The 12,026-nt window shown below is 54.7% G+C and overlaps 1 protein-coding gene across 3 annotated transcripts in view; it reads left to right on the forward strand.

Annotated features, from left to right (window-relative positions):
• Window positions 1–10,355, forward strand: part of agtrap (angiotensin II receptor-associated protein) — a 23,624-nt gene extending 13,269 nt beyond the window's left edge. For all 3 annotated transcript variants that reach the window (XM_067970146.1, XM_067970147.1, XM_067970148.1), the window contains one exon: window positions 8,353–10,355. In XM_067970146.1, coding sequence (XP_067826247.1) covers window positions 8,353–8,471 — 119 coding nt within the window. In that variant the 3' untranslated portion in view covers window positions 8,472–10,355. The remainder of the gene's footprint in view (window positions 1–8,352) is intronic.
• The last annotated feature ends 1,671 nt before the right edge of the window (window positions 10,356–12,026 follow it).

Here is a 12,026-nt window from a genome sequence, read left to right on the forward strand (position 1 = left end):
TGGACCCTGTGTTGGGGAGGGGGGGGCCGGGACGGACCCTGTGTTGGGGAGGGGGGGGCCGGGACGGACCCTGTGTTGGGGAGGGGGGGGGCCGGGACGGACCCTGTGTTGGGGAGGGGGGGGCCGGGACGGACCCTGTGTTGGGGAGGGGGGGGCCGGGACGGACCCTGTGTTGGGGAGGGGGGGGCCGGGACGGACCCTGTGTTGGGGAGGGGGGGGCCGGGACGGACCCTGTGTTGGGGAGGGGGGGGCCGGGACGGACCCTGTGTTGGGGAGGGGGGGGCCGGGACGGACCCTGTGTTGGGGAGGGGGGGGCCGGGACGGACCCTGTGTTGGGGAGGGGGGGGCCGGGACGGACCCTGTGTTGGGGAGGGGGGGGCCGGGACGGACCCTGTGTTGGGGAGGGGGGGGCCGGGACGGACCCTGTGTTGGGGAGGGGGGGGCCGGGACGGACCCTGTGTTGGGGAGGGGGGGGCCGGGACGGACCCTGTGTTGGGGAGGGGGGGGCCGGGACGGACCCTGTGTTGGGGAGGGGGGGGCCGGGACGGACCCTGTGTTGGGGAGGGGGGGGCCGGGACGGACCCTGTGTTGGGGAGGGGGGGGCCGGGACGGACCCTGTGTTGGGGAGGGGGGGGCCGGGACGGACCCTGTGTTGGGGAGGGGGGGGCCGGGACGGACCCTGTGTTGGGGAGGGGGGGGCCGGGACGGACCCTGTGTTGGGGAGGGGGGGGCCGGGACGGACCCTGTGTTGGGGAGGGGGGGGCCGGGACGGACCCTGTGTTGGGGAGGGGGGGGCCGGGACGGACCCTGTGTTGGGGAGGGGGGGGCCGGGACGGACCCTGTGTTGGGGAGGGGCGGGCCGGGACGGACCCTGTGTTGGGGAGGGGCGGGCCGGGACGGACCCTGTGTTGGGGAGGGGCGGGCCGGGACGGACCCTGTGTTGGGGAGGGGCGGGCCGGGACGGACCCTGTGTTGGGGAGGGGGGGGGCCGGGACGGACCCTGTGTTGGGGAGGGGGGGGCCGGGACGGACCCTGTGTTGGGGAGGGGGGGGCCGGGACGGACCCTGTGTTGGGGGGGGGGGGGGCCGGGACGGACCCTGTGTTGGGGGGGGGGGGGCCGGGACGGACCCTGTGTTGGGGGGGGGGGGGCCGGGACGGACCCTGTGTGGGGGGGCCGGGACGGAACCTGTGTGGGGGGGCCGGGACGCCGGGACGGACCCTGTGTGTGTGGGGGGCCGGGACGCCGGGACGGACCCTGTGTGTGTGGGGGGCCGGGACGGACCCTGTGTTGGGGGGGGGGGGCCGGGACGGACCCTGTGTGGGGGGGCCGGGACGGACCCTGTGTGTGTGTGGGGCCGGGACGGACCCTGTGTTGGGGGGGGGGGGGCCGGAACGGACCCTGTGTGGGGGGGCCGGGACGGACCCTGTGTGGGGGGGCCGGGACGGACCCTGTGTGGGGGGGCCGGGACGGACCCTGTGTGGGGGGGCCGGGACGGACCCTGTGTGGGGGGGCCGGGACGGACCCTGTGTGGGGGGGCCGGGACGGACCCTGTGTGTGTGGGGGGGGGGGGGGCCGGGACGGACCCTGTGTGTGTGGGGGGGGGGGGGGCCGGGACGGACCCTGTGTGTGTGGGGGGGGGGGGGCCGGGACGGACTCTGTGTGGGGGGGGGCCGGGACGGACTCTGTGTGGGGGGGGGCCGGGACGGACTCTGTGTGGGGGGGGGCCGGGACGGACCCTGTGGGGGGGGGCCGGGACGGACCCTGTGGACGGACCCTGTGTGTGTGTGGGGCCGGGACGGACCCTGTGTGTGTGTGGGGGGGGGGGGGGGGGGCCGGGACGGACCCTGTGTGTGTGTGGGGGGGGGGGGGGGCCGGGAAGGACCCTGTGTGTGTGTGGGGGGGGGGGGGGGCCGGGACGGACCCTGTGTGTGTGTGGGGGGGGGGGGGGCCGGGACGGACCCTGTGTGTGTGGGGGGGGGGGGGGCCGGGACGGACCCTGTGTGTGTGGGGGGGGGGGGGGCCGGGACGGACCCTGTGTGTGTGGGGGGGGGGGGGGCCGGGACGGACCCTGTGTGTGTGGGGGGGGGGGGGGCCGGGACGGACCCTGTGTGTGTGGGGGGGGGGGGGGGCCGGGACGGACCCTGTGTGGGGGGGGGGGGGGCCGGGACGGACCCTGTGTGGGGGGGGGGGGGGGCCGGGACGGACCCTGTGTGGGGGGGGGGGCCGGGACGGACCCTGTGTGGGGGGGGGGGGCCGGGACGGACCCTGTGTGGGGGGGTGACGGACCCTGTGTGGGGGGGGGGGGGCCGGACGGACCCTGTGTGGGGGGGGGGGGCCGGGACGGGACCCTGTGTGGGGGGGGGGGGGGCCGGGACGGACCCTGTGTGGGGGGGGGGGGGCCGGGACGGACCCTGTTGTGGGGGGGGGGTGGCCGGGACGGGACCCTGTGTGGGGGGGGGGGGCCTGGACGGACCCTGTGTGGGGGGGGGCCGGGGCCGGGACGGACCCTGTGTGGGGGGGTGGGCGGGGCCGGGACGGACCCTGTGTGGGGGGGGGGGGGGCGAGGACGGACCCTGTCTGTGGGGGGGGGCGGCGGTGGGGACAGTCTCTGTGTGGGGGTGGGGGGGGTGCCGGGACGGACCCTGTGTGGGGGGGTGCCTGGACGGACCCTGTGTGGGGGGGGGGGGCGGGGCGGGGCCTGGACGGACCCTGTGTTGGGGGGGGGCCGGGGCCGGGACGGACCCTGTGTGGGGGGGGGGCGGGGCGGGGATGGACCCTGGGGGTGGGCGGGGTGGGGGGCCTGGCAGGTTGGGACGGACCCTGGGGGGGTGGGGGGGTGCGGAAAGACCCTGGGGGGTTGGGGGGGTGCGGAAGGACCCTGGGGGGGCCTGGCGGGTGGGACGGACCCTGGGGGTTGGGCATTGGTGGAGACAGACCCTGGGAGGAGGGAGGGAAGCAGACCCTGGGTAGGGTGTGGGGTGTTGGGGGTTTTGGGGTGGGGCGGCGTGGGTACGGACCCTGAAGTGGAGTTCTGGACACCAGGTGCTCTCCTGGAGCTCACCCAAGTGTTCATTGGTGAGTTTAGGCTGTGAGTGTCAACAGGCCATTCGACTGTGGGGACATCACAACTGAGCCTGATCATGTCCTTGCCCAATGTACTCGCTCGCAATCCGGCAAGATTAACTGGTTAGTGAGCAGAAGCCTTTACTGCTTCTCAAGCTGGGATCAGCGAACCGTGATGGCACCTGTTGTGTTCCTGGTCTATCGGCTCAGGTACTTCACTGAATAAACTCGCTGAGCCATCAGGGGAGATCTGAATATCTTGCAGTGAAGCCCCTGCTGGTGTTGGCACTGCTCCCTGCCAGAGTAACGAAAGTTGGGATAAAGAGAAAAAGACCAATACTAGAAATTTGAAATAAAAACAAAAGATTCTGGAAATACACCAGCAGGTCAATCAGCATCTGAAAGAGGAAAAACAGGTTCATGTTTTGTGTGGGACTCTGTGGGATTTTGTGTGTTTGAATAAGATGAAACTAATCCATTGTGAACTTAGATTTCTCCCTGTTAAGAATTACCATCCATGAAAATGTAATAGAAATCTTTTTCAAATTTGGGGTTTGATAAGTTTGGGCAGATAATGGCTGTTTCTCCCCCCACCCCCACGCCCTTGAGGGGTCGGTAGCTCAGGTGCAGTATTCAGGAAGCAGTGTATTGCCGTGAATCGATTATATTCATCTGAGGGAGGGCGGGGAGCTACTTTATAGATAATTGTACTCTGTATTCCTGTTTTATGTGCACCTGCCTTTGTTTAGTTATCTGCTTCTCAACCTCCTGAAGATGTTGTTATCAAAGCTTATGTTTGTGTTTTTCTTTCTTTTTTCTCTTTCTCTCTTGCTCTCTCCCTCTCTCTGCTCTCTCCATCCCAGACCTGGACAGCTCCATTGACAGCAGGTTTACGTGTGATAGTGTTGAATCCAGTGCTCACCATGGTCGCTCCTACTGAAACACCTATCCCTGCCTTCCCTGCAGTGCGTGTACATCCTTCCCTGCAGTGCGTGTACATCCTTCCCTGCAGTGCGTGTACATCCTTCCCTGCAGTGCGTGTACATCCTTCCCTGCAGTGCGTGTACATCCTTCCCTGCAGTGCGTGTACATCCTTCCCTGCAGTGCGTGTACATCCTTCCCTGCAGTGCGTGTACACCCTTCCCTGCAGTGCGTGTACACCCTTCCTCCCTTTGCTGCAGCCCTCAGTCCTCCTGCTTTGATCGGTGACCATCCAATAATCGCATTATTTCTTCTGGGCTGCTGAAATGTTGCTGTTGTTTTTATGCTGTTTCTGATAATTCGTCCTTCAAAGATCCAGATTATTACAAGTTTGCCTTTTTCTATTTTTGTGTAACATTTCTGGAAGTTTTTTATGTATTTGTTGTTAAAATCCCATTTCAATGAAAATATGATCAAAGCTTTGGAAAATTCAATGAACATTTGTGGTTTTGTATTTGTCACTAAGCTTCCCTGGTAGCCCAGTGGGTTCAGGCAGTGAGTGGCTCCACATGGGCTAGAAATTCACAGGCTCGATCTTGCTCTGTGCTGAGATTGCTGATCTTGCCTGTGTTGGGGAGGATGAAATCAGATGATACTAAAATAGGAAGCATAATAAATAACTCTGAATACCAAAGGAAGCTGCAAGGGGATATTGATAAGATGGTGGAATGGGAGAAAAATGGCCGATGGAATTCAATATCAGAAGTGTAGGTGGTACATTTTGGTAAAATAATAATTATACTTTGAGCAAAGATATCCCCCAGCTTCTTTTCCCCACTACCAACTGTCTCCTTGAACTCCCCTTCCCTGCCCCCTCCACCCTCCCTTCCAACAAGTGCAGAGAGCTCATGGACTTTTCATTAAGATTGAGACCATCTGTTCAGCCTCTGCTGCATCCAGCCCTTCCCCTGCCCTAGCCCTGAACTCATGTCTTTCTCTAGTTTCTCTCCTATCTCCCCTCATGTCCTCTGAGTTAATCTTTTCCAGGAGTCCCACCTCCTGCTCCCTCAACCCTATTCCTACCAAACTGCGGACCACCCAGCTTCCCTTCCAACTTCCCCATGCTAGCTGATATTGTAAATGCTGCCCTTGACATCAAGGCAGCATTTGACCGAGTGTGGCACCAAGGAGCCCTAGTAAAATTGAAGTCAATGGGAATCAGGGGGAAAACTCTCCAGTGGCTGGAGTCATACCTAGCACAAAGGAAGATGGTAGTGGTTGTTGGAGGCCAATCATCTCAGCCCCAGGGCATTGCTGCAGGAGTTCCTCAGGGCAGTGTCCTAGGCCCAACCATCTTCAGCTGCTTCATCAATGACCTTCCCTCCATCATAAGGTCAGAAATGGGGATGTTCGCTGATGACTGCACAGTGTTCAGTTCCATTCGCAACCCCTCAGATAATGAAGCAGTCCGAGCCTGCATGCAGCAAGACCTGGACAACATCCAGGCTTGGGCTGATAAGTGGCAAGTAACATTTGCGCCAGATAAGTGCCAGGCAATGACCATCTCCAACAAGAGAGAGTCTAACCACCTCCCCTTGACATTCAACGGCATTACCATCGCCGAATCCCCCACCATCAACATCCTGGGGGTCACCATTGACCAGAAACTTAACTGGACCAGCCATATAAATACTGTGACTACGAGAGCAGGTCAGAGGCTGGGTATTCTGCGGCGAGTGACTCACCTCCTGACTCCCCAAAGCCTTTCCACCATCTACAAGGCACAAGTCAGGAGTGTGATGGAATACTCTCCACTTGCCTGGATGAGTGCAGCTCCAACAACACTCAAGAAGCTCGACACCATCCAAGATAAAGCAGCCTGCTTGATTGGCACCCCATCCACCACCCTAAACATTCACTCCCTTTGCCACCTGCGCACTGTGGCTGCAGTGTGCACCATCCACAGGATGCACTGCAGCAACTTGCCAAGGCTTCTTCGACAGCACCTCCCAAACCCGCGACCTCTACCACCTAGAAGGACAAGGGCAGCAGGCGCATGGGAACAACACCACCTGCACGTTCCCCTCCAAGTCACACACCATCCCGACTTGGAAATATATCGCCGTTCCTTCATTGTCGCTGGGTCAAAATCCTGGAACTCCCTTCCTAACAGCACTGTGGGAGAACCGTCACCACACTGACTGCAGCGGTTCAAGAAGGCGGCTCACCACCACCTTCTCGAGGGCAATTAGGGATGGGCAATAAATGCCGGCCTTGCCAGCGACGCCCACATCCCGTGAACGAATAAAAAAAAAAAAAAAAAAATGGTTCCCTCTCTGGTACTGTCCCCTTCCCTTGCAAAACTGTTATCATCACTTCCCTCAAAAAATAAAAAATCACCCTTGGCCCCTCTCTTAGAAACTCTCTCAGAAACTCCGGCCTCCCTTTCCTCTCAAGTTCTTGAACGTATTGTAGCTCCCAAATCTGTGCCCATCTTTCCCACAGCTTCATATTTGAATCTCTCCAATTCAATTTGTTTCTGCCCCAGCCCCAGCATTGAAATAGCCCAAAGTCACAAGTGGCATGCTCTGTGACTGTGGTACACTACCCTTCTCGCCTTCCTCATCCTTCTCAATCTCTCTGCAACCTTTGACGCTGTCGACCACACCATTCTCCTCCAACCCCTCTCCTCCGTTGTCCAGCTGAGTGGGACTGCCCTCACTTTGTTCTATGCTTACCTATCCAATCGTAGCATCTCCAGCAATGGCTTCTGTTACTGTTCTCATACTGTTGCCCCTGGAGGTCCCCAAGAATCTCCCCTTGACCCCCCCCCCCCCCCCTATTCTTCATCTAATACTGTCATCCAAAGACATGTGGTCAGCTTCTACATTTACTAGATGACACCCAGCTCCTCTCCACCACCTCTCTTGATCTCTCCACTACCTCTGTATTGTCAAACTGCTTGTCTGACAATCCAGTATTGGATGACCCGCAATTTCCTCCAGTTAAACAACGGGAAGACTGAAGCCGTTGTCTTTGGCCTCTGTCACAAACTCCGTACCTTCACCCCACCCCACCCCCCCCCCCCCTCCCGCCACTGTTTCAGGTTGAACAAGACTGTTTGTAACCTTGGTGTCCTATTTGACCCCAAGCTGAACCTCTGAAACCATAGCCTCTTCATTACGAAGACCAACTTCCATCTCCGTAATATCGTCTGCCTCTGTCTCCTCCTCAGCCCATTTGCTGCTGAAACTCTCATCCATGCCTTTGTAACCTCTAGACTTGATTCTTTCAGTGTTTTCCTGGCTGGTCCCCATCCTCCACCCTCCATCCTCCATAAACTTCAGTTCGTCCTCAACTCTGCTGCTTACATCCTATCCCTAACCAAGTCCCACTCCTCCATCCCTCTATGTTTTCTGACCTACTTTGGTTCTCATAGCCATGTTTAAATCCCTTCATGGCCTCGCCTCTCACTATCGCTGTAACCTTCTCCAGCCCTACAACCCTCCAGGAACTCTACATTCCTCTGATTCTGGCCTATCATGCGTCCTCCTCCCTTCGCCCCACCATTGGCGGCCAAGCCTTCAACCGTTTAAGTCCCATGCTCTGGAATTCCCTCCCTAAACCTCTCTGCCTATCCACCTCTATCTCATCCTTTAAAACCCTCCTTAAAATCCACCTCTTTGACCAAGTTTTTAGTCACACTTCCTAATATCTCCTTTGGCTTGTCTGTTATTGTCTGATTACACTTCCATGAAGTGTCTTGGGACAGTTTGCAAATTGTTCTAATAGAGATGTTTAAAATTACAAAGGGATGAGACAGTAGATTAAAAACAGTTTCCAGTGATTAAGGGGCCATAGATAAAAGAATAAATGTGAGATATTTAGGACAGAACAGGAGAAATTTATTTTACATGAAGGGTTGTGAGGCTGCGGAATGAACAACCGGAGTCAGTGATTGAAGCAGAGATCATGTCAGCATTTAAGAATAGATTAGATGGATGGTTTAAGGGATATGGGAACAGGGTAAGAACATGGGATTAGGGTTACTGCTAACAGGCTGGTTGGACCGAACAGCCGGTTTCCTTGTAATTTCTATATAACTTGTTGAACATAGAAATTATTTTACTGCCCATTCCTTGGTCTGAGTAGAGTAGAGGTGAGCAGTTCCTGGCTCTGCCAATGTTGCTTTAACTAGCCACTGGGTACAAATTGCATCCTTGTGCTGGAATATTCTTTTAGCTCATGCCTGAAACCTGGTCTGTGTGGAGATTCTAGTGTTCCTCACTTGAGTTGTTTTCAGTACTTTCTGCCAGTAATTTGTGGGGGGGAGAGAAAATGACTTTTCTCTGAATTGTTCTGTACAGGTTTTCCAGATTTAACTGCTAGTCGGGATCGAACTTCATACCAGACCATCGATGGGCAGGAGCCTCCCCATCAGCCTGCTGCTTCTGCGGAGATCAAGGTCCCTACCAGAGTCTATTAATGATCAAGCTGTAAGGTGCCACTATATGAGAGCCTGTATAAATACCTTGTGCCTTAAATTCAGTAAGTGTGTGTATATGTGTGTCTGTGCCAATGTCCTGTTCATGTCTTCCAGTTGATGAGGTTGCTATGGTGACTGTCAGAGAGGCAGATGGTCTGAAATACTGTCAATAACATGAAGTTGCCTGGAGCTGGAGGCTGCAGATTGTTGCATTTCAAGAAAATTCTGGCCCTGGTGAATTCCAATGTGGGTATTGGGACATTTCAGTTGAATGGTTGTCTTTTATTTTCAGGGGTTTACTGTCCTGGCAGAATACGAGGCACAGAATGAAAGCTATTGCCAGCTCCCCAGATGTTAAAAGGCACTGCTTGGTGTGGTAGTACTGAGCCATAATGTCCAAAGGGTTGAAGGTGACTTGCCTCATACCTTGACTAAAAGTACCTGAGGAGGCAACGGTGACTGGTATTGGCTTTATGATTCTTGTAAGCTGAGGTACCTTGCTGCTGTGCGTTGCAAGCCTTTCTATTGGAGACAGTGGACCCTGAGTGCAACTGGCTGCTGGTTGGAAAGCAGTAGAAAGACATGCTTGTTTTCCACACCTATGACCTTTGAAACATGAGGTTCAGGCTGGGAGCAGTCTGCCTGTCTTATATTGAAGTGCTTTGGTTGGCAGGTGTATTTGTGGCTAACTGCGCACTCCAGTGTAAAAGGGCCACTAGTCATCCACCATTTAGCCAACAGTGACCTCCCCACCAGCAGCTCACTGCACCAGTGCTGTGTTTCAGCTCTTGACTCTTATGGCTATGTTAGAATTTACACTAATACCCAGCTTCATGCTCACAAGCTATTTGATGTTTTGTGGCTCATGTCATTTTGAACTCTGCTTGTGCTCACGGGGAATGTGGTAACACTGTGAGGTTTGGCAGAGTGGACAAGGAGGTTAATGCTGCTCTGCGTCCTACTACTGTCAAGAATTCTGTCTTCCCAGACTCAGGCCAGAGGTGGCCTGTTGGGTCAGTACGAGTTCTGCTCCACTGCTGGTTTTCGGGGGACACGCCTGGCACCAGGTGACCAGTCCTGTCCTCCCCTCTCCGGGAAAGTGCCTCAGGAACTTGCTATTTGGGAATTGAAGGTGCAAACCTGTGTCGCACACAGTACATTGCACCCTTCCCCACTGTGCACAGTGAGCAGGGTAGCCCAGGTGGAACGGTGTAGATCTGGTGGGCTGACTGGCCTATTTCTGTGCTGTAACATTCTGAGAGCAAACAGCTCTTGAGTTTACCATGGGCCTGGAGACAGAGTTTACACTGCAGTAAGGGATCTCTGCTCATGGTCTCACTTTCCATTTCCAAGAGCAGACAGAACTCCGATTGTATTTACACTTTAACTTCTGCATTCCAGTAGAGTGGAAAGCATTTCTGTGACGCCAAAGTTGTGTAAATGGGCCTTTAATTTTATATTTTATTAACTAAGAAGAAGCTTGATCTCCCAATGTTGCACAATTGGTGATTGAAAGTAAGAGGGAAGTGACTGTGGCCTGAGACCAGTGTAAGCAGTTGCCAGGGAACAGCTGCTGTTGCCCATTGTAAATGGCAGAGATTAATAGCTTGTCTTGCTATTTTTCACAAAGGTCATTCTTTCTGTCCCAATCTCAGGCTGGTTGCTAGCCTCAGCATGTGATGCTGTTGCCATGGGAACAGGAACCAGGTATCAATCTTGGCCTCACTGTGGGTGAACATTTAAATCCTGATGTGTAATTCTGCTCAATTTTGTGCCTTTTGGTGCCTGGTTATTGTCAGCATTCTGAATGGTATGATTGTGAATGTATCATTTATTATTCTTGCTAATAAAGTCCATTAAAATGGACCGACTGCAGTAAACCTACCTCTGAATAAAGGCTATTAAATACAGGTACAGTGCAATACAGTTTAAACAGAGAAAGTTGGCAACATGGAGTGGGGGCATTGCGATTCTTTTCCAAAGAGTAAAAGCAACTGAATTTTAGGAAACCTCAGCAATGCTAGGGAGGGTTTACTGATCAGGGTAAAAATAAAAGGTACATGTGGTAGCAGTAACCTTGCTACCAGTATCCATGTCTGTGTATGAGCCACAATACTGGGGACAATCTCTGCATGTTGGGATCAAGTGCAGGTCCTGTCCCAATAGATAGATCAAGTCAAATACTAAACCACAGATTCAAGGTCATCCAAGCACAAGTCTTTAATCTTGCTGTACTTCCTATTTCCTAAAAGTAGCTTCAAGGCCATGTAATGCTGTTACTCTTCTGCGATCATCTTAACCACAACCTCTTACAACCCACACCAACTCCCTAGCACTGAAACATTTCTGCAGCCTGCACCATACTCCTCAATCACTAACTGCAGGGTCTCTGATTTCTCTAATGATCCCTCACTTAACTCATCAGTAATGATGATGCAATATATGTGAATAAACCTCCCTGTGTCCCATTTCTGGTTCTACTGTTAATTTGGATGTCTAAGTTATATATTCATCTGGAATTTTAAAGCAATAGTAGCAAGAGTTGCGGAAGAGCAGCAACGTTGCCAGAACCCCCACCCCCCCGCAAGAACATTTCTAGACCACGCTCTCTCCAATCTGTAACTTCCTCTACTGAAACATTTGGTGTAGCTCAATGAACGGAGACTGTCGATATATCACACAATCTGATGTGGAGCAGGTGTGATTCCCTCAATGTTCATCAACAGTCCTTTTATTAAACCCACCCCTCCCTGCAATCTGGGTTTTGTTGGGCTCGCAGATACTGTGTATAAGGCAGTCGCCCCCTCATTTATAGCTTTTCTTTGTAAGATTTCCAAAGCCCCAAGGAAACTCCGGACAGAGTCGGCAAACACTGACAGCCAATCTGCAAAGCTGCTGTTTCTAGATCGAGATTTGGGGGCTCCAGGCATTCTTAAGTTTAATTGAGAAATCCTTGCGTCAGCTGGTCATATCCACAGGATTTGTTGCACATATTTCTGATCCTTGACTTTATTGACCTGCCGCATGTGCTTTACATATTATCCAAGTTACTCTGTACTCTTTCTAATGAGTCTGTATGTGAGAGCAAGACTCTTTCCAAGTAATTTTCTCTCCCGGTGGATTTCCTTGCGCTATCTCCCATTGACTTGCTCCTGCACTTCTGTCAGGCCAAAGATAAAGGCAGAAGGTACGTGGAAAGAGCTTGGGCCGGGATGGGGGAATGGGTCAGACTTCCTGTTAATCAGTTTTTGTGTTCCACACCGTGAGGGATGTTCGTTTTGGAGAATGGAAGGCTGTGTAACTCCAGCTACACCACATTTGTAACGTTCCCACCTTGCGTGCACTGGAGAGGGTTCCTAGCAGAGTCAAATCTGAAGTTATAGGGAGAAGCTGATGAGGCTGAACTTTCTCAGTGGAGGGACGAAGGGGCACTATTCGGATAGTTTGTGTACCCATTTGGGTACTCTGTCTCTGCATCATGTACAGCATGGCTTGTGTTTGTTTAGGCCAATATGGTGACATTGGGTGAGCTTATTGCCACTGGAAGAAGTATCT

The sequence above is a fragment of the Heptranchias perlo genome, chromosome 32 (assembly GCF_035084215.1).
Source record: "Heptranchias perlo isolate sHepPer1 chromosome 32, sHepPer1.hap1, whole genome shotgun sequence".
In the NCBI taxonomy this organism is placed as follows: Eukaryota; Metazoa; Chordata; class Chondrichthyes; order Hexanchiformes; family Hexanchidae; genus Heptranchias; species Heptranchias perlo.